We start from the raw sequence: 27,154 nt of genomic DNA, 5'->3' as shown, positions 1-27,154 counted from the left end.
CTGAAAATGTCAACAGAAAACATGCTGTAATAATTTCTCAGGTGTGTCTCACATATGCACTGGTTTTGGCATGTTTGTTTTAAATAAAACCATGCCAAAATGGGCCTGTTCTGGCCTGTTTGGTGCTGGCTTTTACACCATCCCACTCTGCTGCAGGAAATAGCTTGGAAAGGCAGAGAAATGGAGCCCTGCATCAGCCTTTCCACTGTCCCCACCAGACTGAGACCTTCATGGAGAGCTCCTCAAAACATACAGAGGCTTGCATCCTTAGCCACACTGACAGCAGACTATTGAAATCAGTGAGTTTACTCTTAATACTCTTCACATATAGGGTGCCTTAGAGATACAATTGCTGTCTTGAGATACACAGAATGCAAAACAGATATGTGCTGTGGTGTTCTAGAAGGCAGAGTGAAGGGCTGGATAATTTTTGGCTAATGTTAGGAGAAACTTTCTAATGCTAAGAGTTGCCTGGGGAAGGTGGTTGCATGCCTCCTTCTTTTGAAAGAATGTAAACAAAGGCTGGAATAAAGGAATGCTGAATTCATTCTGCATTGCAGATCCTACATTGAGGAGGTGGTTGGACTAGATATTCTCTAAGTTACCTTCTAAGATTCCATAATTAGTGTAGGTTAGGTTAGACAGTGACTGGTCCAAGGTCATCTAGTCAGCTTCATAAGTACAGAACCCAGATTTTCCAATCCAGATAGTTCTAGCCTTAGCGTTCTCTCATGCTGTACATAGGACTTTTGGAGACTTTGCTTTGCAGTCTTCTCCTTCCTGACAATTCCTCATTCATAGGCAGCTATATTGAGGGATTGCAAATCTGGTTTAGTGCTGGTCTAACACCAGGCTGGACTGCAGGTGGCGCAGTGGTTTAAACCACTGTGCTGCTGGGCTGGTTGAGCGAAAGGTCGCCGGTTCGAATGTGCACAACGGAGTGAGTTCCTGTTGCTCCATCCCAGCTCCTGCCAACCTTGCAGTTCGAAAGCATGCAAATGCAAGTAGATAAAAAGGTACCACTTCGGTGGGCAGGTAACAGCGTTCTGTGCATTTCGGTGTTTAGTCATGCCGGCCCCATGACCAGGGAGACTGTCTGCGGACAAACGCTGGCTCCCTCGGCTGGGAAATAGAGATGAGCCCCGCCCCCTAGAGTCAGGCATGACTGGACTTAATGTCAAGGGGAAACCTTTACCTTTAACACCAGGCTTCTCCAACTTGACCATTTACAGATGTGTTGGCTATGCTAGTAGGAGTTGCAGTCCTAAACATCTGGAGGTCACCTGATTGGGAAGACTTGAACTATCTTTGAAGTGAAATTCCTTTCTAAACGATCACTTTGCTCCCTAAACCCCTCCCCTAAAAGTATTCTCACACCTATACACTTTAATTGTATCTGAGTGTCTTGTTTATATCTGAGAGGGCAAGGGAAATACTTCTTTTAGGGTGCAATTGTATCTAGATAATAATCAGTTTCAGAATAGGAGGCAGATGATTAACTGATGCAGACCAGGAAGGTTGGTAAAGGTGATCTTTGCCTTCCCACACTGCATTTCTGCTAGTTAGCCGCTTTTGGCTATCTAGCTGGAGCTTCGCAGACAGAGAGAGGAAAGGAGGCTTCCAAGGACACAGGATGCATTGTACCCTGCGCTCTGCGGTCTCTTCCCCTCCCTACTTACTGGAACACCCCCGTTATCCTCTTTCTGAGGTCAAGTTTCTGACCTCAGAAGGCAGCCGGCGTAGTTCTTTCTGTGCTGACTGCTGCAGGGAGGAAGGGCAGTTGAAGCATGGATTCCAGTGCTGAGTTGCAGCTCTGTCTCTGACCTTGGCTTGTGGAATCTGAAATATCCAGTGGGCCCCCAGAAACTGTCCACAGGCCATAGGATTGCTCCCTGAGCTATTTGATCCAACCCAATACCAATCGATCACCTATATATCCACTCTGGAGGGACCAAAATCCGAAATCCTTTTGAAGGCTCTATAGAGAACACATTTAGCCTTCTTGCTACATATCCTGGGTGCATTCCTTTAGTTTCTTCCATGTACCTCATGGTTCCCATTGCTTGCTGTTGTGGGAGAATAAAGTGTTGCACATAAAGGCCCTGGTGCAGCAAAGACAAAACCTAACCTTGTCACTGAGATTGAGTGGGTCAGCCTATATGAGCATGTTGAGAACCAGGTTGATGTGGTTGTGGAAAGAGCTTCACCCAGCTGGTGGTTTCCATCTCTTTTGGACTACAGCTTCCAGGTTCCTGACTACTGACCACACTGGCTCAGGCTTATGGGAATTGCAGTGTAAAGCTTAATGAAGTGTCTGCATGTTGGGGTGGAATAGCAACTTGGGGAGGAGTGAGTGAGTCTAAGGTCAGATGGACTAGGTTGGGTTGATCCAGGTTCAAATTCCTACTTTGCCATGAAATTAACTGGATGATTTTGGCCTTTCATAGTGTGTCACCCTGTCCTATCTTGTAGGATTGTTGTGAGGATAATAGGGGTGAATCCTCTATATGTGAGGCTGTGAGGCTTTTGGGAGAATGATGGGATATAAATTAAATATGCCTCGGTGCCCAGCAGTTCTTACAGTATCTAAAACTTACCTTGACCTGTCTTGTTTATGGAGGCTTAAAAAAGAGATGTGGTATGTTCTCTCTTTCTCTCTCTGGTTGGTTTTGTACTCTTAAATTAAAAATGCCCTGCTAATATTCATAGAATTATACCATCCTGGGATAGGCACCAATGCTTAAGGAAAAAGGCTGTTTCATAGTTATAATCCCCATATCTTCAGGGAGGTTGCCTTACCTGCTTTTCCAGGAAAAAATCCTAGGGTGGGAGGTAATTAATCTTACAAGACTACTGATGTAAAAGAAGCACATTGCTGTCTATGTCACCTGTCTTGATTCTTCTGCAGTCTGTGACCTTCCATGAGGAGCTTGTGACTCCAGCTTTGTGCACGTAGGTGATGATGCAGCAGTAGAATCATTGCAAGGGCTGGAGAGAAAAAGCTAAGAGCTGCTGCAGCTGCAACGTATCTGAGCTTCTTCAGAACTGCTGCAGCTGAATTGTACCTCCATTCATTGGCCAGCTGTTTCCTAGGAGGTGGGCAGGCTACTCCTCTTCAGTCTGGAAAAAGTGCTTCTCCTGACTGATGAGGCAAAATAGAATCACAGCTGTGATTGGCAGAATCTTTTTGTGTCAAGAATGATGATGTTTCTCAAACCGGATAGTATAAAGAGTACAAATACCTTCATGTTGGTGTCTTCTGCCTGAAGCCTGTGCTTGTATGTTGCTGATGTGGTATGACAAAGTGGAAGAGAGCTGTGTTTAAACTGGGTGTATCTAGATGGTGTAGGCATTGCTTGATTGCTTTCATGACAGATGCAAGCAATGCAAAAAATCATTATTGTGGCTTTGAAGAAGGTCATCACATTAAAATTCCATTAAAATCAACATAGTATAGTCACAACTAACTTGCATCTCATGGATTTTATGGGACTAAAGCATGGTATCCTTCCTATGAATCCAAGTCATCAATATTGAACAAAAAAGTTCAAGTTTTCAAAGTTCCCTTACAGCACAGTTGGCATGTCTATTCAACAGCAAGTTTAATTGAACTGAATGCGACTTATTCTCTAGTGTGTGTATGATTTCAGGTTAATACTGCAGCTCTAAGAATATATACGAGGGAGTAAGTCCCATTAAATCCAATGAGGCTTACTTCTGTATAGATAGAAGTCCCATTGATTAAAATGACTGTATGTACTACAGTGACAGAATTGTGATGGGTAGGGAAGGAAGGAGTCCCTTGATTTGACTTTGTCCTTTTCCATGCCTTAATGAACAGGCTGCTTTTGCTAGAAGTCTTAGTTTGTGATCCCTATAATTTCACTGCTTGGGATAGTGGATATATTTGAATTTTCAACTAGGTTTTCCTATGCAAAAGAGTTAGTACGGCTGGATTTCTAATCTGTACTATGTGATACATGGGCAAAGTGGAAGGTTGGGTCTAATGAATTTAATACTATTTCTCAGATTTCTGGTCCTAGTTGTACATCAATTCCTGGCTCCTATATTTCTCCTTCACCTGCTTTCCAGAAGACCTGAGACTGTTTTGTCTGGTTTTATGCAGCAAGTGTAATTTTTCCACTTTAAAATAAGGGCAACAGATGGCCTGTCTCCTGAATGAGAACCAAGGACCCAAGATTCTCGTTCATTTATTTTGTCCAGACTTTAAAAACAACCACAGAAGCATTCTAACATTGGAAAGAAACAGGCAATCAAGGCCCACAGCCTCATTTTATGTAAGGGGAGATCCATATGGGAGAAACTGTAAAGTAAAACACTGTCCCATGCACACTACATATAATCTACAGTGCATTTATTTTTAATATTTCCTCTCATTCTCAATGCTTATTGCAAAATGCAGTTCAAATAGAATATTGAAAGTTATTGAACTTGTGTTAAGAGTGACAGCATATTCCTATACTTATGTGCATGGAAGAAATTCCCAATGCATTCTATGAGACTTATTTCTTGAGAATGTGTTTTGGACTGTAACCTAAATCATCACTTCCTAGTGAGTATACCTGGGATGGGATCCTAGAAAAAATTGACCTGCTTTCAAACTTTTGCTGGCTTAACTTTAACCCCCTTTGCAAAGCTAGTATAGCCAGGAAAGGTAAAACTTTCAGAAATGCTCAGGCTTAGACTTTGGTGAATCCCCAAAGGACAAGTCACCAAAAACACATACCCTTGCTGTCTGAGGTAGGCTGACAGATGATACTGTTAGGATAGGAGGGCCCCTTGATCTCAGGAATTGCAATGGGATGTAGACTTCACTGGCAGTTTCTAATACGGCTGGCACACGCTTCTCACGCCTTTGTGCAAGCGGACGTGCAACTAGTGTAGAGGCACAATAGCACTGACTAAAGCAGCTCTGGAAATGAGCTCCCTCTTGAGAGCTCCACTGATCCTCTTCTGGGAACAAGTTCTACTGGTATCCAGTTGCTTTAAGAAATGCTAGGTCCCTATTGCATTAGCACTCCCTGGCACCTGGGCAGCACAACCATAGCCCTCTGACTTTCTAATGACTAAAACACTCTGGCTCTCTGTGACCTTTGATGACCTCCTCCATGTATGTTTCCGTTTTCTCTCTAGTAGGATCAGCCTGGGTGGCATACTGATTGTAGCTCCTAAAAGGTGATGGGAGCTCCATCCTACAGCTTGAAACAATTTCTGGAAGCTGTGTTCCATGAAAATATGTTATAACACAGTGTGGCCTTATAATTCCAGTTTAAGCATAATGGTAAAATATGGTTTAGTGTTAGGGAATGCTTACAGGTGTTCTGCAGCAAGCCTTGGGCATGTTTGGCCTCCCCCACACCCATGTGGCATAGCTGCAAGGGGACTGGAAGCATATGTTTCTTTTTAACATTATGCCTGAACCCTAAACTTTGGTGAAAGTTAAGAAAACTATGGCTAGTGAAAGGAGGCAAATCCATTAGTTATGGTTTGAAGATGGCTTGTTCCCACTAACTAGGGTTAAGATTAACCATTCTTGGTCTGGGTTCAGGTGACATGGCAGCTTGAGGCTCATTTAAAATGGAAATAAAAGCTTCTGAGCTCACACTAAAGGGAGAGAGGAAGCCTGAGAGAGGAACACATGGCCCTAGGCTTGCTGAGGCTCTGTGATCTAGTAGTACATCTGAACCAGCCCATGCTCTCTGTGATCTCATTGTTCATTTGTTGTTAGTAGTCTGTGTGTCAGTGTTGAAGGGAATGAAGTGCCTTGGAACATGAAGCACTGAGAGAAGGAGCTTTAGAAAAATTACAGAAAGGTACTGAGAAGGTTGAGGACAATTCAATAATTGACCATAACTTTATTCATCATAATAATTGAATATCTGTCATTATTCAATAAGGATCCCCATCCCAGGGAAGAAAATAAATGTCTGGGCCTTTCCAAAGGCAAAATGAACATGGGAAAGCAGTGACCTGTGTTGCCTGTAACCTAAAGTCTTTGGCCTTTGACATGTTAGAACATTCCCAAAGATGTGGGCACACACAATACTAAAGTCATGCCCTAAATAAGTTACTATATCATAGAGCAGCAAGTAGCGGGGTGGGTAGATGCAGCTTTTCAACTGTTTTGTATTTCAACTTCATGCTTTCCTGAACAATAGCCTTGTTGGCAGGGGTCTGGGGAAGATGAAGTCCAAAAGATCTAGCCCTTTTGTCATCTCTGTCGTATAGCATCAAGATAAGAGCTCTAATAGACAGTCTTTGTAGTACACTAATTGGTTAAGGTTGTGAGCTTAAGTGGACTCCGGGGAATGGTGGAGGACAGAAGGCCTGGAGGAATGTTGTCCATAGGGTTGCGATGGGTCGGACGCGACTTCGCGACTAGCAACAATAATTGGTTAAGGTGGGTTGATGCACTACTTTCTGATCCAATGAAAACACAAATAGGGAAAGTCACGGAGGAGGTACCAGTTGCATTTTCTTCCTAGGGTAATTCCTCCATGAGTTTCTGAGAAACACTGAAAGTGACATTTAGTAGTACCATTAAAAAAACGTTTCCCTGGAAACATTGGTATTGTTATATTAGATCTATCAAATCAATACAAAATTGCTAGTGTGAGGTAATTAAGCCATGGTTTTCCCATTCTCTCATACCTTCTGGTGAGTGTTTACCCTCTAATGTCTAAGGATCTCTTCAAGGCCACAGTGACTTTCTTCAAGACTCATCACCTGAAAGTGCATGTGCAGTCTGCCATGGCATCCTAGAACTGGACTGGCTAAACTATTAAGCAAAGTGAGGCAGACACTTCAGGCAGCTGATTTTGGATGTCATAAAAGTGCTTGTTCTTTAACTGTAATACTGTACTTTTATTGCCAGGGAGGGAGATAGGCACATGAGGGATTTTCTGACCAAACAGCATGATGAGCATTTGGTATTTTTGTACCTTAACTTGAGGGTGGGTAACATTTGCTGTTTTGACTCAGGCAGCAAAAATGTTGAGGGGAAGCCCTCCTTTGGGAGAAAAGTTCAATGATAGCTATATTAGGGGTCCAAATTTGTGGTAAGTGTTCACACAGAAGAGGCAGCAGACATATTTTATGTTTCTACAGAAATAGAACTAGAACCTATGCATGGAAATTTCAGAGAAGGCAATTTTGTTTAAACATTAAGAGAAACTTTTTAATAAAAGGAGCTGTTTGACAGTAGAACAGTCTGCCTTGGGTAATGGCGGGTTCTCCTCACTGGAGGTATTTTGGCAGAGGCTGGATAGACATCTCATAAGGATGCTGGCATTACATCATACATTTCAGGACCTGCATGGAGCAGAAGGTCAATCTAGAAAATCTTCAAGGTCCATTCCAGCTCTGTGGCCTGGTTCACAGGTCACAAATACCAAGATTTTATGCAAACCCTGGCTAGCCATGAATTATTCCCATTCTTCTTGAGTTGCAAGTTTGCATTTTTCTTCCTTCAACAACCTCTGCAATTCCAGCTTTGGACATCATGATAAACAAAGCGCTACATTGTGAAAGTGGCCCAGCATGCTCACTTGTTCCTATTCATTCACGACAAGCCAGTTAACAAACAGTGGGCTGTTCTTGATGTGCGAACTAGGTCTGTGATTCTCTGAACTGTTTTTATTGCTGGTAGTCATTGGAGGGACTGTCATGCAAGGAGTAGCAAACACCAAAAGTCCTGCATATTTCATAGAGAAATACAGTAGTCCCCCGAAATTTGCGGGGATTGCCTTCCTAAAGCACCTGCGAATTGTGAAAAACTGCGAATCTGGTGCCAGCGATGGGTGCCGGAGCCAAGGCGGTGCGGGTGAGAGGCACAGGCCGGGCAGGGCAGGGGCGGGCATGCAGAAATCATTTTCTTTGAGCGACTCCAAACTCGGAGGAAATTATCTCCTTGCAAGTAAGCCGCCGCATGGCAAGGCGCCGGCTTACTTGCAAGGAGATTGGCTTGGACTTGCTCAGAGAAAAATCCCGCGAAAGACTGAAGATGCGAACGCTGAACTGTGACTTCACAAGGGTACTGTACAACATTAGGGATGTGTGCGGTTACAGCATTATAATACTGATCGTTTCCAGTTCTGAAAAAACGGATGCCTCTCTCTCATATACTCAGGTTAAATGGTAGGTCCTTGTTTGTGCAATGCTGTGTAACAGGAATATCAGAGAAAGTGATTGCTTGTTCTAACTCCTCACCTTGACTCTGCTCCTCTACTCTTTTCTGCCGCCTGCTCCAGGCCTTGTCCTGGCTGCTCATCTACAGCCTCTTTGCTCCAGCTGTGTACCACATGCATCTTGCCTTTGAGCCTCACTGCAGGTTTAGCAGCTGGAGAAGCAGCTGGCTGGCATCCTGCCTCAGCTCTCACAGTTCTCGTGAGGCCTGGTCCTTCCAAAGTGCCAGCAGGTTGGCTGTCTCAGGCGACAGATACTGGGATAAGAAGCTGTGGGGAGATCGTGGTGTGTTTCATAAGTAAGCCTGCTGCCCACATGTGCACTGGAAAAATATATCTCTGTATAAGAGTCAACTACCATTCTGGTCAGTTTCTGTATGTGGAATATGTGTAGATTCCACCTTGTCTTTTGCCTTAGGGAGCAAACAAACCTTGGGCTGACCTGGCTCTCAAAGTGGTTTCAGAAGGTTGAAACATGGGGTTGGGCATGGCTGCTCACTCAGTGCTCAGCAACTCACGTGGACTGGAGAGATTTGTCGTGGGGAACACACCTGAGAACAGTTGCTGCTTGTCTCAGGAGAGCAGGCTGGGGGAAACCTGCATTCCTTCTGTGGTGTTTTCAAATGGCAGCAGGTTAGTATGATATTCACTGTAGGGATGGTTAAGTCAGTTTTGGTTTCTTTAAGTATTACTTTTACAGCCTTACATTTAGATCAACTTCAGCTTTGAGAATTAAAAAATAAAAGAAAATTCATATGGATTTTTATATCCATATCATGTATATTTGTCCCAGTACATGCACCTTTGTACACATTTATGACTAATATATGCAATATGGCAAACAATTTTTCTAATATAATATGCTGTGATTGTTCACTAATACCTGTACTTTGTTTGCCCTTTCCTGATTATATCTGTATGCATTTTTGATTGGAGGCATTCATTACAACATTTGGAAAAACACAAATTTAGAAAGATAATTAGGTTTTGTTTAAAAGTGAGAAATTTGGTAAGTTCATATTAAAATTCAAACCAAACAAATTTCTTTTCTGTTCCTAATTCTTATCAGCCATAAAAGTACTTTGCTGTAGTACTGATTATATAGCCATGCCAGTGGAATTTAAATATTATTATAACCATACCAATGGAGTTAATGACTCCTTTTCCTCTTTTCTTTTTGAAGAGAAATGTAGTGGCTAGTCCATATTGAATGATAGCTTTAAACAATCGTGCCCAGGAGTGGTGGAGGAGGGGGAATCCTTTATCTAATTATGCTTGTTTGGAAGGGCAACATTAGTTACATTCCCCTGCAGAACTGTTCTGTCATATCTGTTTCAAGCATCCTAGGGGAAATTGCAGCCAGTTACTTAAATTTAACACCATTCTGTTTTCAGTCAATTGCCAAGCTTGGATGGTGTCAGGGCACATCCAACGTTTAATAGCCATTGTAAAGATACTTGCATATCAAATGAGATAACATTGGCAGGTTGCTGACCCACATCCTTGAGTCTTGCAACCTGATTGTGGGAAATCACTGTCTGGCCATGCAAGTACAACATTTGTCATCGCAGTACAGAAATGTTTAGGATGGTGCTGCCATGCCTGGGAACAGCCTTGTGAGTGCACACTAGCTAGGACTTTGAGGTGACTGGATAGATTAAGACAGATCTCCAAAAAGTTAAGGGCAGGCAACCGGCCAGTTGATGTCCTGGTGGAAATCTTGTAGCCACTTGCCATCCTTGTTGCAGCCAGGATTGCTGTGAGATAGGTTTCTGTTGGTGATGAAGACTGTGGTTTCTGAGCTAGTATGTTAGCTCCCGTCTCCGCCATGTACTCAGCCTTTTGGGCAGGTTACTCGTCTTTTGCCACTTGTCCCATGGCAGCCATTTTGTGGGGGTACTCAAGACAGTTTTTCAAAGGATCCCCAAAGTTTGCTTGTTCCTGCCCTGGGTTGGTTTCCAAATGAAGCAGTTCATAGCACACGGTTACTCACAGAAGCATTTTCAACTGCAATGTATAAAATGTGTTGAAAGGAGGTTTCACAGATTTCAGGAGGTTCACAGAGCCAGCCAACTGGAACAAATCCACAACAGGGATTGCAGCATTACAGATGGTCTGCAGAGTGCAATTCAGCCACATTATATTATGGTAGCAATTTCACTCCTGATTTACTTCTCCATTAGAATGAGAGATACTAGATGCATACATGGAGAGCTACCATAATGGACAATAATGGCCATAACATAAAAACTGGCCTCAGTTAGAGTTGCTTTGTGGTGTATATATACACTGGGATAACATGCTGGTTTGGTGAAAGTTTTACAAAAGATGTCTCATTAACAATATTTGGAACTACTAGTTCATATCCCCAAATATGGTGAAGATTTAAAGCATTTCAGTGGGCCAGTCATATCAGAATTTATCTCATAAGTATTGCACCTACTAGAATACTGAGTTTGGTTTTGTTTCTCTGCTTAGAAAAAATGAAAAACAATTTAATGCAGGCAGCTTTTACTAGCCTCAGATTATCAAAAGCATACGGCCTTGGCAATGCTGAATAATATATAAAGCCCTGATCAATAATGCTTGAATAGAGAGAGTACAGTAATTCTTCTCATTTTTGTGCTGGACTATTTGTAGAAATGTGTGTCTACAAGGCTGTGATTATGTTGCCTCAGTCATTATTGGACTGCTGCCAGGGCCCCAAGTCTCCCAGTAAGACTCCATGCCCTGTGTCTCCCTACCCCAGTTTTTTGTTTTGTTTAGCATGCCATGCTAAGCAGTGTCAGATGCCTGGATCTAGGCACAAGTTTCCCACTATGTCTCTGACCTGGAGTCAGCCTGGTGCATTATGAGAAATTAAAATGGTGGCTAGATGCAGTTGCCCAGTGCTGCCCAGAGTGCTGCCCCTGTAGCCAAATATGCCTGCCAGAGTAGGAGGCCCATCAAAGGACTTTGTCTGTGGCCCTTCAGACTTGGAGCTGGACCAGCAAGTGATGGAGCATACTAGGTAAAATCTCTTGGCCTTCCTTCATTTCTTCCTTGGAAGAAAATCCCAGTGAACTGCCTCAGAGAGCTTTTGCTATTGGATGGTGTAGAAATGACATTGAATCAAGCACACATTTGGAGAGATGTATTAAGCAAAGCATAATCCCTGGCAGAATTAGCCTGGTTAGAAAGTCCATATAATACATATGACACATGGTTGTTGTTGGTTGTCTTTCTGCAAAATATGCTCACTTTTAATGGACATGCTGTAATGGTGACAACATTGCAAGCACCCTTTTTTCTTCCTTGTGGAAGAAAAGTCCTGGGAAATGTTGCCAGGACTGAGTGACAGCAGCATTGCTAAGGCTGCAGGGGGACTGCAGGGGTTAGTGGGCTAGTGAGGAAATTGCTGAAGGTCAAGGATCTGAACTGAGCGGAGAAAGAGACTGGGGAGGGGTGTCTGAAGCTTGACATTAACTGAGGGTGAACTTGTGTCTTCCTTTACACAGGGCAATCCTCTCTTTGAAGATGTCCTATGTTTGAAGGGCTGTTTTATTCTAGCTTAGTTTAAAAATAAAGAGCCATGAGAAAGAGAGAATAGGAAGCCTTGAATTTTCCATCTCTAGTTTGTAGCCAATCAGCAGACAGCTCACATGAGCATTGTTTTCCTCACGATGAAGCTGTATTTCCCTGTATATTTATATTCCTAAGATTAGATTTTAATGCTGTGATTTTAATGTTACCATATGGTTATATTAATGGTATATTTATATTTGTAACCTGTCCAGGGAACCCTGTGGCAAATGTGGTGGGCTAAAATATAAATAAATAAATCTGCTAATTATTTCTTTATGTGCCTTTGCATATGTCCATTAGCCTATACCATTTTTATGTAAGACTGTGGCTCCTTTTCTACTTCTGTGGCCTCCTATACCAACTGGGCCTCAGCAGAAGAGGGTCCTGAGTGGGAAACACATGGAACGGGGCAGAAGAGAAGTCAGTGAGGGGAGAATGTGCTCCACCAAGACTGGGGCAGAACTAGGAATGTGGGGGACAGAAATGTATGAGACCAAGGGCTGAGGGGCAGGAAAGGAAAAGTCAGGAGGGCCCAAGTTCGAATATTGTTTTGAACGGAACAGTCTATTTTTTTAAAACAGTTTGTTGTTTTAAAATAAACTCTGAACCATAGACAATTTAGCTTATTTTAGGGGTGACCTGCATTATTTATAGCTTCAACAGAAGATATTGATAACTGTGAGTTTTGGTAAGAACTGAACTTCAAATTCAGTCAGCTGTGCCCCCCCATCCCATTTCAGGAAGAATTCCTTTGGGTGGGAGGGAATGTGAGGGAGAAGTGGAGGGAGGGGATGTGGGACCCTCTGCCTGCCCAGGAGTTTTCTGTTCAGAAGTACTTCAGTACCTCCTGGATTCTAAATGCTGCAGGATTCTAACTACTTCTGCAAAAAACACACAAACATAGTTAATACATTTGCAGCTCACAAGATGAAGTTGTTGGGATGGTGGGAAAAGGAAAGTATGATTTTAAGGATAAATGTTGCAGGCTGAGGGAGATTTCAGTGGCCCAACTCTCCTCCTCTTCTGCTCCAAAGTGCTCCCTCTAAAAATTCCAAAAGGCCGCTGAAATTTGTCATTTGCTAGTTGGGCGAATTGTGTGTTATCTATTGAAACTTGACTACTGAATTCAGGCTGCAGGTAAGTATTGTTACTTAACAGATTTATATTATTGACCAGTTTTTCTACATTTCTTTCAGAACACCTTTATTACAAGCTGCAAGGAAAGGAAGGGAGTAGAAAGATTTTGTATTTTGTGGGAAAATGCATTTGCGTCTGTGATGTGAATTCAGTCCTTCGTTGTGTTCATCAAGTTCAACAGATTCAGCCTAATCTTTTAAAGGCTATCCAATAAATGCCATTTTTTCAAACCTAGCCTGTAAATAATATTATCAACGGTATTGCGTGCCCCAGCATGTCAAAGGACTGCTGGAGCACTGGGCCTGTTAAGGCGCTTGATCGGAAGGATTTATGAAAAATCTCTTTGAATGGGCAGCTTTCTTTGAAGGACTGAGCTTTTGGCTTGGTGCTCATGTGCTGTCTGTATTGCATAATTTCAGGAAAAAGCTCTGTACACTTGTCTTTTATGTCTGTATTTTTAATAATTCCTCATTTCTTGGCATTCTTGCTTTTGGTGGAAAACAGCTTCCATGCATCCATGTCTATGAAAAGTAAATCCAAAGTACTACATTTGTGGATGGAAACAATATGTACATTTTTGTGTTATCTCTTTTGCAGGTATCCTGGAATTTATCAGTATAGCAGTGGGCCTGGTCAGCATTCGAGGGGTAGACAGTGGACTTTATCTTGGAATGAATGAGAAAGGTGAACTATACGGCTCAGTAAGTTACTTACAGTTTTAAAAAAATCTTGGGTTCTGTATGCTTTATTGAGTTAAAATGTTGTTATGATTATTGTGTCTTAATCAGAATCTTAAGCTTTAAGACTTAAGTTGCCGAGGATATAGGACAGCACATTGTGCAAATATCTAGTCAATGATCCTGTAGTCTAGTTAAGGAGAGGAGATTTGACAAAGGAAGAGGAGATGCTACCAATGGGAGATGAGACAGCTTACAGTTGATTGAACAGATTTTCGTCTCATGAACATATGAGCTTGGATATACCTGTATTGTCACGACTTGTAGCTTTGTACCAGTGTTGCAGGCTCACCCAGAATGCTAAACTGGCTCTGTACTTTGGATGGCATCACTGCACTGTTAATAACCATCATTAGCAGATGAATTCTTGTAGTGTTGACAAGCTCTTATATGGCATCGGAACAAGCTGAGCTAGGGTATGATGGGGTGGAGTGAAAGAAAAATGCTAAAGTATGTATACTCTCCAAAGCATTCAAGCCGCCATGGAACTATCTACAACTGCACTTACATTAGCAGGATGACTGGCTTTTCATATTTCTGTAGGGATATGCCTTCTGCCTTCTGTTCACACATTTTGTAGGCAAGCCTGTCAGACAGAATGGGAAATGCCTCTTATTTCATCATGCCAAGATGCATTTTTTTGTTTTGCAATCTAGAATATCTTGAATCCCTCAAATATAGATCTTATGTTCAATGTATTAGTATTGCATTAAGTTAGTTATTGCACATTTCCAAATTTTCTCCCTAAGAGATAAATTATGGGAAGGTATGCAAGAGCTTTTCATTGTTTTGCTTTTTATAATGGTTTCTATAGAGAGAAAGAAACAGTGGAAATGTTGGCCCCCTACACATGGCAAGTAGGAGAAAGCCTTTGCCTTTCCAAGGTCAGATGAGGAGTATCTCATGCTTGCTGTAATTCCAGCTTTAGCTTCTAGTTTCCCTGCTGTAAGTCACTGAAATCTAGGGTCCAGTGACTTACCCCAGGAAAAGATTCTGGCTTTGCTACACACACCCTTATCCTGGCTCAGGCAGAAGTTATGTCTGTGTTCCTTGACATGATTTCAAAAGCCCCCAACAAGGCATCAATTCAGGCTCCTGGAAAGAACTCTCTGTCCTTTACCTGGCAGCCCACAGGGTGGGGAGAGAAAGAGAAAGAGAAAAAGAGAAAGAAGTGGGTATAGAAAAGAAGACAGAATAAAAGAAAAAGCAAGGTAGGCAGCTCTGTCTTCTTCCAGCTTTGGCTTTGCCCACAGCTGGCTTTGGCCCAATGCACCACTGGCATACAGTCACCAACAGATTACCTTCCAGGGAATATGCCCTCAAGGGAACAAAGGTCCCTCACCCTTGCCATATACCTTTTCCTTTCTGACTTTAGTTTACTTTCTTTCTCAGGGTTGGGATATAGGAATAGCTCCTTTAAGATGGCTTTTTTATGTTTATGTTTGCTTCAAGGAACCCAAGGTGACTTGCACAATCCTCCTCTCCATTTTATCCTTGCAGTGATGCTGTGAGGTAGGTTCAGCTAAGAGTCAGTGGCTGGTCCAGAGTTACCCAGTGAACTTCATGGACAAGTGCTACATGGACCAGTCCAACAAGAGCTTCATGGACCACTGGCTCTTTAAACCATGGGTCCTCAAACTACGGCCCAGGGGCCAGATCCTGCCCACCATGCCCATTTATGCGGCCCGCCTCAGAAGTTTTGGACTCCCTGTGCCTGCTCCTGCCGCTGCCCGCCTTGTCGTGGGCGCAGCGAGATAATGGCTTGCTTGCTTGGAGTTCGTTTTGGACTCGCTCAGAGATGTCCAAGCGAGCAAGGTGCCGCCTCACCGCATACGTCTGCCTCCGCCTCACCGGCCAGCACCCATGGGCACCCCCGCCTTACCGGCCTGCGCCTGCCGCCGCCACCTTTCAACTGGCCCCGTTATAAAGTTTGAGGACCCCTGCTTTAAGGAACTAAAGGAGCATAGGAAGCTGTTTCATACCAAATCAGACCACTGGGCCATCTAACTAAGTATTGTTGATACTGACTGGTAATGACTCCCCAAGGTTTTGGACAGGAATTTTTTCAGCCCTGCTTGGGAATGCCAGGGAGTGAACTTGAGTGCTGGGACTTGAATCTCAGAAAAAAGGAAAGATTGAAGGAGAAACAGCTGCAAGAATGAAAAGAGGAGAATGTGCATGATGACTGATAGCTGGATGTATGAACAGATTCCACTTAAAAATGTTTTAAGAACATATGAAGAGCTGTGCTGGATCTGACCAAAGGACCATCTAATCCAGCATTCTGTTCTTACAGTGGCCAGCCAGCTGCCCATAGGTTCCCACAAACGGGGTATGAATGTCACAGCTCCTGGCTACCCATGTTCCCCAGCAGCTGGTATATAGATTCAGTCACTGGTGCTTGCTGTATTGTTCTCTCGCTGACATAGTTGCAGAGTCCCAAGAAATAATGGAAGCCACTGATTTATGGGCTTGTTGATAGAACAGATCGATGCAGTTACTATTTCTATCTAGCATTTAACCTCAAAAGACACAGCCACTTCATATGTTAATATAGATAGAGCTGAGGTATTTGAATGGTAGTCTGAAAACTCTAATCCACCCCCCCCCACAAAATATCATGGGAAAGTTGTATAATAGTTGAGCATATCTTTATTTGGCCATGCACTTGGATTTCTTTGTTTTTCCTTCATGTTGAATATCAAGGTCCTTTTGATAAAGGATAGATTATTGAATAAGCTAATGAGGCCCTGGTCTGGGTCCCAGTGTACAATATTGTACTGCTACAGTCTACCAGTTCTCCCAAAGGATGCTAATGGGTATATTTGGCAGTCTAGAGCAAATAGCCTAGCTTGGCACAGTATATGAAGAGAACTCCTAGCCCACAATTACCCACTCTACTTATAATCAGTGTGATGATTCTCAGATGGAGGTTGTTTCAAGCCCTGCTATGTGTGATCCTATTAACTAGAAAGTCCAAGGAAGATCAGCCCTCAGATAACCCATAGTTCATGAGTTTGTAATGACATGACAAGCCATAGTGTGCCCTGTTATGGCTTATCCAGAATGGTGGCTGGCACATACCTGTGGATTAATGCATGGTGATTTATTGTGCTGTGAGCCAGACCAATTGTTTAAATGGCCTGGTCAAGCCATTTAGGATATGCCTTTATGGTAATAACCAGCACATTTAATTATGCTCCCAAGCTAAACAGAAGACAGTGCAATTTACATAAACCTTGATGAATGTGTTCCACAAAGGTGATCCCCGCCAATACTTGGCTGCTGCATTGTAACCAGCCAAGAACTTGTCAATCCCCCTGTTTTTGTAGTCTCAGGTAGGCAACAATTTATTTGTTTTATTTCTAATCTGCCCACAATCTAATCTTCTCTGAGTGGGTTACAGCCAGTAAAAAAACTAAAATGCAATTTCAAAACACAGTTAGAATATTAAATACAATGCAAATATATAAAAGAATAAAATGTAATACAAAATGCAGTGCGCACACATCCTTATATGCAATTTTGCACAATATACATATTTTTGCAAACAGTTTCTGAATAATAATATATTATTTGCACTACTATACACAGTTTTATCTCTGCTTTCCCCTAAGATATGCATTTTAATACTTTTTTGATTAGCAAACTCATCACAATATGTGGAGAATTTTCAAAGGTAATTGACTTTGATTTATGGATTGGTTCAAAATGCAAAATTCAGTCAAATACAAACCAAATTTCTCTCTCATCAGTGCACCTTGGGGCAGAAGGCCCTCTTAAAGTGTTACTACTTCATGATGTAGCATCATTCCAAAGGCCATTCTTGGGAGAATAATGATAGCTGCTTCCACTCACCAAAAGCGTAGGGAGGACCATAATTTTAAATCAATCAGCTTTGTGTTTGTTGCACAACAACAAATTGCTTCCCAATTAAACATATCCCATTAAGGATGCAGTTATATTACCAGAAATGTAAGAACTCAAAGGCTTACAAGCATCCTGTGCGGGGCAGAGGAAATCTTTGCCTCCTTATTCTCCTGCCTGCATTTTTGCTAGATGCATTTTTATGGCCTGCTTAGCAATAGCATTTCAGAGGGGAAGAGCAAGACCTGGGACCGGGGGGGGGGGGGGGGGGGGTGTCCAGATAGTTCATAACCCAGCCTTTCCCAGAGAGTCTCCTAGCCCAAAAAATGCCTCCCCTTTCCCTTCTGCACGCCTATGTTTGCAATCCTGAAGAGCAACTGTTGTAGTTCTCTTTGCACCAGGTGCAAGGGAGAAGGGGAAGGGAAAGGGGGTGGCTCCATTTCACTTCTCCAAGGTGATGATGCTTTCTGACCTTGGATCTAGTGTCCAGAGTATCCTATGGTATCTTGGATTGTCTTGGGAGGCCATAGGGAAGCGCCCTAACAGGACTAACATTTGCCCTAAGTTTTGTTTACGATGAGATAAATTATTATCTTAGTATAAACTGGCCAGTACTAAATTTTTTAAAACTAATTTTTAAAATCTAATAATAGAGCAAATGCTGAAAACCAAATACTTAAATGTAGTATAAAGAAAGGCACAAAACATACCGATGTCATGGAATTGCAAAGTTATTAATTTTGAATATGATCTGGCATTTGTCCTTCCTGTATTAATTTTGCAGTTGGTACTTAAGCAAGTTTTAATGTCATATTGAACTACAGCATTTTTATTTCACAGAATATTAAATGTGCAAGGAGTTAATGAAGTACTTGGCAGTTATAGGTCTGGGGCATAAACTGTGCTTTTGTGCAATTCCCATTTCCTTTGGTGGGGCTTGCGTAGGGGAAATTCCTGGTGGATTGTACCCCTAGGCTGGCTGAGTTGGCTTTAAAACTCTCAGCAGAAGATGGGCCTTGCCATCAGACTGCAGTGTGATGAAAAGTGGCTATGATCTAATTCCATTAGTTTCAATGAAACATAACATCTAATATTCATGATCCTTCAGGGCCTTGTTGACACTGGCAAAATTAGTACCCATATTTCAACAGCTGCCAACAGTAGCGCAAATACTGTTGTGGCTTGGAATCAATGCATATTTTCCTACCCTCTTGGGTCCGGATACATATGCCAACAAATAAGTGTTCAGGATATTGGCTTGTGCCAACCAGTGCCCTGGTGCAGTGTTGAAGAAGCTGGGGCTAAGATGGCATTGCAGGGTGCCAAAGCTATACAAGTGTTGTTTGCTGCTGACTTTGCAATACGAATGTTTGCTGAATGAAATATGCACCCTGGACGGGTGAAATACCTCACAGAATTGGCACATTATAAATCACATATGCTGTAGAGTATTCCAGAGGAGTAACCATGTTAGTCTTTAAGGTGCCATAAGAAACTTCCTTAATTTTGCGACAAGTTGGAAGTTATCTACAATGGAAAAGGCGTTTAATGTATGTAATCTGTAGTGAAATGTAGAGTGAGATATGCAGAAACATTATTAGTTGTTGTTACCGATGATGATACAATACCTAGGCAAGTTGCAGTTTAAGAAGATTCTGGGTAGGTCACCTTCATCCCAGAGGCATTGTGTGGTATGGCTGCATACTGCCCTTGTGGACTTCCCAAGCTGTGGCAGTTGCAGGAGGTTCGTGGCGCAGGTGGACCAGCTTTGGTGCCAACTGGAGGCAACTAGAACTTATGGGCGCCATGGCTTTAATTCTGCTAGTCTGGTCCTGGGGACAACGTATTTAGGCAGTACAGTAGTACCACAGAAGCAGAAGGGCTGGGTAGCTGGACTTGAGGGAGCCATCTTAGTTGCTTACTAGGCAATGTCTAGTGTACCTATGTTGGAAGACAGTTTCGGGAAATTGAAATGGTGATGCCTGTAAGTTTAGCTGCCTGGCCTTTTGATTCACCAGGAAAAAACATTTAAATGTGTGTCGGGGTCAGACCATGTATGATATCTCTGGCTCTGGGATATGTATATTTGTCCAAGGGTGTTGTGTGCAGGTACTGGGCCTGCAGATTGCATCTGTTAAGAGGGCCCTTTACGGAGTAACATAAGCAAAGCTCTTAGGAACTTGCAATGGAAATTTCATTTCTGTAGGAACAGAACTGGGAGAGGGGAGGCAAGGGAGAATTACGAGCAACAACATTTGCTATGAGCATAATCTTTTCCGTGGATATGCAAGATGTGAATGTTGTTGCACAAAGTAGAAACAGTAACCACAGTGATACCAAATTTAATTTGGATTTAAGTGGAAATTACAAAGGAAGTCCAATACAGTGTCATTTGGCTTCAAAAGGGATAAATTCTCTAAAATGAGGAAACTGGAAAAAGGAAGGGAACATTGAAAAGGTTCAAGCTCTCAAAAATGCTTGGGGGTTACTCAAAACAGTAATAACTGAAACTCAGAATAATGGAAACTCAGGAAAATTAGCAACAGGTTCAAGAGGACATCAAAGTTGCTGGCCAGTGTCAAAAATGTTGTTTGAGAAGGGCTTCCTTCAGAAACTGGAAATCTTGCCCAAATGAGGAGAACAAAAAGTGAATGTGAGCTTGCAAGAAGGAAATACAAACAAACAATAAGGAGTACAAAGTGTATCTTGAGGAACACGGCATTAGTAACATCAGGGTCAACAAGACAGAATTCTTTAAATACATCAGGAGCAAGATACTCAAAAATTAGACAGTTGGAATGTTGGATTACACTGGAGTAAAAAGGAATACCTGTGGAGAATAAGGAGACTGCAGAGTAGCTGAATTCTTGTATTTGTCTTCACTGCAAAATGCACAGTGTGTTAAATCCAGCAAATATTTTACATTTGTACAACCTTGCCTTTTTTCTTGAACTGAAACTTCAGTAAGTAGAACTCCAAGAGCATTCTGGATTTAAAAATATGAGATTCTGAAAGCAAGTGCTATGCACCTTGGCCTCTTGGAATAAGAGTTATTAAACTTATCATATCTTTGAGGATTCCCAGAGGGGAGGCACAGTGCCAGGCTCAAGATGATTGGCTCATTATTTCTCAGCACATTCCAAACAAAAGGTTGCAGTTTTTTCACTTAGTGCATCAAGAAGTCAGTGATCAATAAGACCCCTGTCCTTGCTCATATTAAATTTACAGTGACCTAGAACTTAGAAAATTGTATATAGGATATTATACCAATTAGGTTTATTATAAAACCAGTCATGCAATCAGATAAGATAACCAGAAGGAGCATCTCTGATTATAAATACAAGAGATGCATTTTAAGAACAAGTGCTCGCAAGGAAGGATGGCATCAGAAAAATAATTTGTGTGTCACAAAACACGCCTGTAAGATGTTATGGGATTTTGGAATGTTTTATATGTAGGTTTTTATTGCTATTGATCTTATTAAGAACATAGGATTTTAGCAATATTATTTGGAGTGATTTAAAGAAATTGTCTCCTTAGGAATTTATGTCAACAAGACATAAATAAAGGAAAAATTAATACCTCCCAAAAAGTATATAAAGGAGATTTATTTATTTATTTATTTGGGGTATTTCTAGGCCATCCAATCACATTGAGACTCTGGACAACTCACAACATCAATAAATAAAACAGTAAAAATATAAATATCATCACATCATAAATACCCCAACAATAATAAAACTAAATCACCCACATCTGAGATAAAAAACCCTAAAATCTATTGAGCATTAACATATTGGGTAAATAAAAAGATCTTGACTTGGCGCTGAAAAGAATATAATGATGGCGCCAGGCGGACCTCTTTAGGGAGCACATTCCATAGCTGGGGCACCACTGCAGAGCAGGCCCTCCTCCTGGTATCCTGTCTCCTGATCTCCTTCAAGGAGGGTTCCTGGAGCAGGGCCTCTGCTGCAGATCTTAAGGGATGGGAGGGCATGTAGGGAACGAGACGTTCCTTTAGGTATCCTGGTCCCAAGCCATTTAGGGCTTTATAGGTTATAACCAGCACCTTAAATAGGGCCTGAAATTAAATTTCACAATTTAAGCCTGGGCCCAATTCTGAAAACACAGTAATGTAAGTTGATTGATTAGAAAATCTGCCCCATCCTAGACAAGCCTGTAGACAAACCTGGGAACACTGATTATGATTATCATCAATACTGATAGTGCTTTTTTCTTCTGCTTAAATCTTTGACTTAAGATGTGCTTGATAAGCTTTGTATTTAGTATTCCTATGCTAATATGAATAAAGTAAAGAAACAAAAGACTTACAAAAATTCTGGTTTTAGACACTGATTTGGGTGAATATAAATGTTGCATATTCTATATCTAGTGTTTAGAAAATCAATCTTATCCTCAGATATCATTTTATCAGGCTATATATAATTAAACAGGTAGTTAAGCATTGGCTACATACTGAAAGCTCCTATTTCCATAAGGAGGAAATCCTCCATTGGTGACCACTGAGATTATCCTCTCAGTGAAAGTACTGTCTTCAGCAGTTGGGTTTTCCTTAGGACTGCAACAAGGTAGAAGAGGTTTCTGGCCTGAAAGGCATCCTGGAAATATTTCAAATAAAATGAATCAAACAAATTCCCTCCTGTACTGAGGAGAGTGATCCTGTGGCCCTAAGACAGTATCTAGGGGGCACAGGATACTTCAGATTACCAGATTTGAGATCAGAAGCAGAGCTTCTGCTCTGATCCCCCTCCCCCCTGTAATTGGCATGGAAAGAACAATGGTAGCTGCCTCTCCAAAGTTGGAGAATCAACCTCAGAGAGGGGATAAAGAGATTGAGGAGGGAAGGAGGCTGGGACCACCAAGTTATGAACTATTTTGGCAGCACTTCAGATGCCTTCACTCTCTTTCAGGAGCATTTGTGAAGGAGAAAACAGCTTTTCTGTTGTATGTAGCCCATCTTGTATATTGAGTTCTTTTTGATCTTTCTTTTTTTCAGTGTGCAAGGGATATCATACAGTGTGATCTCTTTCCCCAGACAGATTTTATGTTGGATTACGGGCTGGTGACCTTGAGTTTAACACAACAGGGTGCATGAAACCAAATATAATATGAATCAACACTGATTCATCCTTATGCTTGTGAGGGGAAATAAGAATTTTCATTCTTTGAAAAAGCCTTTGGCTTCAGTAGGGTCTTATGTGAAAACATAGGAAATGATAACCTTGCAGAAAGCAATTTGCTAAGTCACTTATGTTCTCACAAAGAGATAACTGTGGTATGCCACATGTTTATTTCTTTAAGCATATTTTTAGATCACCTCTCTGCTCAATGAGCATGTGCAATGAGGTTCAATAAAAGAACAAAAGACAAAATAATAAGGACACTAAAATAAATAAAGGATCACTAAAAACTTGGGTGCATTTCTAACTGTTAAAAGCTAATCTGAACAACGTTGTGGTAGCCAGCTGTCTAAAGAATGGAAGGGAAGGCACTAGGCCTGATTTTCCTGGGGTAGGAGTACCACAGCATAGGTGCTGCTATACAAAAGGCCCTGTCTTGCATGCCCAGCAGCTTCATTTCTTCCGGAGATGGAAGACGCAACGTGTCATAGTTGGCATCCCCTTTCTCCTCACTGTTGACTTTGAGAGAAGACTGGATGGGTTGTATTTGGAAAGTTTTACTCTGTGGACTCAACAGGTTTCACTTGTATAGCTTGTTATGAAACCTAAAATCACAGACCACAGTGGCGTAACGAGATGCGATGACAAGGTCTTTAGTCCTGCCAGCACCAGTTCTGTTACAAGCATCTTGCAAGGCTGCTTAGGAGCTCAAAAGCGTTTGTTTATATATTCCACTGGAGGTAACAGTGCCTGTGGTGTGTTGCATTCATGGCCAATATCCACAGGGGTAAAGCCCGAGGACATGATATCAGGAGAGAAAGAAGCCAAACGAGCAAGATGCAATTGTCTCTCAATCATTCTTCAAGCTAGGTGGCCAACTGTTGCTACCAGTTTTTGGCCACCTTATTTGTTGATTCCTGCAAGTCAAGAGGATGTTAAGGCCACTGAAGATATTTAGGCTGTGACATCTCAACAGTTGGTAATTTAATTTTTAAGGAGCTTTGTTGTGAGCTGTAGTCAACTGTTCATTGTTGACAAACAGAAGTTGGGACTGCTTTGAAACCAATAGGGTGTTTACTAGTGCATGACAAATTGATGGTAAGAGTGTCTCTTCAAAATGGTGTAACTTTAGGAGAAACTGTAGTGAGTGGGCCTGGCACTTACTCTCTGCTGGCTTTCTGAGGCCCTGTGGTAGTGGATTCAGAAGAGGATGCTGAGGAAAACACAATGAAAGGGCAGGAAGATCAAAGCAGGGGGGCAGGAGCATTTCAGGTTCCATCAGGGCTGCTGCCCACAGTTTCCCAAGCCGACCATGAGAGCAGACATGTCTTGGGAGAGATGGGAGGGGACCCGGAGAGAAGGGAGAGTCATTGCTTTCACTGGAAGCTCAGGTGACAGCTGTGGTGAGGAGCGCTTTCTTTCAGCTTCGGCTGATCCATCAGCTGCACCCCTACCTGGAGTACGATGCCTGGCGACAGTGACACACGCGTTGGTGACTTCCCGACTTGATTTCTGCAACGCGCTCTACGTGGGGCCACCCTTGAAGACGGTCCAGATACTTCAATTGGTTCAGAATAGAGCTGCCAGGCTGTTGACGGGGACTGGGCGTTATGCTCACATGATTCCAGTCCTCCGTCAGCTTCACTGGCTTCCCATTGAAGTCCGGGCCCAATTCAAGTGATCACTTATAAAGCCCTAAACGGCTTGGGTCCTGGCTACCTGAAGGAGTGCTTGCGTCCATATATGCCCGCCCGCCCCCTGAGATCGGCGGGAGAGGCCCTTCTCCAGGAACCCTCTGTGAAGGAAATTAGGAGGATAGGTACTCGGAGGAGGGCTTTCTCTGCGGTGGCGCCCAATCTATGGAATGCGCTCCCCAGAGAGGTCTGCCTGGCGCCGTCGTTACTTGTTTTTCGGCACCAGGCGAAGACCTTTTTATTCAAGCGTCATTTTAATTGTTAATGTTATTTTTATTTTAAAGTTTTTTGGCCAGGGTGACTTATTTTATACAGTTATGTGTATTTTATATTGTTCTTTATGTATTTTAATTTATTTATTTGTAAGCCGCCCCGAGGCTTCGGCGAATGGGGCAGCCTAGAAATTTTCTAAATAAAATAAATAAAATAAATTGCCATGCCAGATCCCTCACCCCATGATGAGGCATTAGGAGAGAGAGCTGCTCAGTCAGAGGGCAAGTAGGTATCACCAGCTGGGTTTCCTCCAGCAAGAGCACCCTGAGGGTGGTGCCCACAGCATGACTGAAAGGAAAAGATTGGAGAGAAGTTCCCAGTTTAGGTTTAGCACTCTTTACATGTGCAGAGGTTTATCCTTCAGCCTGCTAGAGGACCTTTAGAGTTGCATTGTCTTGGTAGCTTTAAAGTGCCAATAATGATCTGCCTTGTAAAAGACTGTCTAGAGTTTTAGAGCCTAAGGCCAGGCCAGGCCAGGCAAGGGTCTAGCTCACAGCAGGGACTCTAATGGGTTGTGGGTCCTTAGCATGTGCCCAGCCTTGCCTATTTTTGATGCTGTTTCTCTCCAGAGTAAGACTCAGTTTCTCGTCATGCACATACGTGTGTGTGTGAGAAAGAACTGTTCTTCAATATTTTATTACATTTCAGAATGCAGTAGCTCATTAGCTGAAACCCAAAATGGTAAAATATAAAAACATACTAAAACATAATATAAATGCCATAAACTTAAAATGGAGTAAAACCAAAGTAAGCATCAAGAAAAAAAGCCATGCAAGTATCTAAATACACTTTCTAAAAATAATTGAAGGGTGAAAGAGGCAGGGGAAATAAAAGGGGTTTCAGCTGGCACTGAAAAGGCTACTATGCTGGTACCAGCTGAGTCTTTCTGGGCAGGGCTACCCTAAAGGATTGCTGCAAGCATCATTGTATTAATATAGGTGAAACAATTTGTAGAACAACATCAGCATCATCGAACTCCAGATGATTTGAAGTACAGATGTCATCATAATGGTACTTTCTCATGCTGGATAGGGCAGATGGGAATTTTAGTCTGTAACATCTAGAGGGCATAAGATTGGAAACAGCTGCACTGTGGAGATGGTAAGTCTGAAGTGGTATCCTTGATCTCTGGACTTAACCTTTTATAGACTTGGTTTTTTGGGTCCAAGTGCTTGTTCTGGACTTAAATAATTATTTTATTCGGGGAAAAAGTGAAGGAAAAAAATTGTAGCCTTTCTAACAAGTGACTGGAGGCTCTCTGTGTGTATGAAGTCTGCTTTTCTCCCTCCTCCTTGCTTTACGGGCTTACAGAAGCAGTCAACTCACAGCTATATTGTAATTCAAAAACTGAGCACTGAACATTTTTCGGCTTGGGGAAAGGTCACATGACATCTAGTAAGACAGGTGCCTGTTCTCTGACTTCTTCACTCATCAGTGGGATGAAATTTTTAATAAATATGTAATTATCTATTAAATAATTGATTTAAAGTGTCATCGAAGTTGAAATTAACTGCAGATGAAGTCTTGACCAGCTACAAATGAATTCCAGTGTTGGAGATGCATACCACAAAACGGTGGGGTCTTTAGCTTCTGTTTTAATTGCAAGGTGAAACAGCTGCATTGAGTCTATTTTTGAGGCAAAGTTGCATGGAAGGGGTTTTATTTTGTGTTTGGTGGGGAAGATTACATTTCTGGAGAAGGCTATGAAAGTAAATCATGCAGAAAATAAGCTCCTCAATAACTAATAAAACTTTCCTTAAAGTGACCTCACAGGAAAAAAATGAAACAAAATTGTGAAGTGAGAGGGAACAGAGCTTATATGTTATTGACAGTCTGAAAAGTTATTTGATCTTTGATGCTGGGGATACTTTAATATTATGTGACATGGCCTAGCAGCAAAATAGTACCATGCATTAAATATCAGCATTGCAGTGTGGAGAACTTTCTTCCTGTGAAGGGCTTTTGAACCATGGGAAAAATAATCAGGGGTTGCAGCTTTAGTGGGTGGAGCTAAAAGTGGGTGGAGTTTGCAGCATTGCAGAGCTCCCTCTCTTCTTCTGTGCTCCCTATCCTTTTCTTTCTTTGCCCCACATGGTATTACACCATGGACTGTAGGTTCTCCACTTCAGCTTAAGAGGATTCCATTATTCAGATGAGTTATTTCCCATGGATGCTACTTAGATGCATATTATTTATTTATTTAGAGGTATATCATGTATATCTTTTTTCTCACAAAGAACTCAAGGTGGCTTACATCATTCTCCTCCTGTTCGCAATCTTATCCCCACAACAACAACCTTGTGAGGTAGGTTGGACTGAGAGGCTGTGACTGGTTCCATGGCTTATTGGGGACTAGAACATGGATCACCTGAGTCCCAGTCCAGAACTTTTAACCACTGGCTATCTATATTGGAGAAAGTATAATTGACAATTGCATTGGATTATGGAAATCAATTGCAAAAAGTGTTGCAATTTTTATGTAAAAAGTGTAAGCATCTGACTTTGAAACTGGGGATTGAGGCTCTCCCCCCCCCCAT

General features: G+C 42.1%; 1 protein-coding gene across 2 annotated transcripts in view; it reads left to right on the top strand.

Annotated features, from left to right (window-relative positions):
- FGF9 (fibroblast growth factor 9) overlaps positions 1-27,154 on the top strand; it is a 50,714-nt gene that overhangs the window by 6,847 nt on the left and 16,713 nt on the right. The window contains exon 2 of one of the 2 annotated variants that reach the window (XM_044442366.1): positions 13,503-13,606. In XM_044442366.1, the coding sequence (XP_044298301.1) occupies positions 13,503-13,606 (104 nt within the window). The remainder of the gene's footprint in view (positions 1-13,502; positions 13,607-27,154) is intronic. The other variant, XM_044442367.1, reaches the window with a different exon arrangement.

This window comes from Varanus komodoensis, unplaced genomic scaffold (genome assembly GCF_004798865.1).
Source record: "Varanus komodoensis strain SLA01 unplaced genomic scaffold, ASM479886v1 scaffold4, whole genome shotgun sequence".
Taxonomy (NCBI): domain Eukaryota; kingdom Metazoa; phylum Chordata; class Lepidosauria; order Squamata; family Varanidae; genus Varanus; species Varanus komodoensis.
The sequence above is the reverse complement of the archived record's forward strand: the minus strand, read 5'-3'. Positions and strand labels throughout refer to the sequence as shown.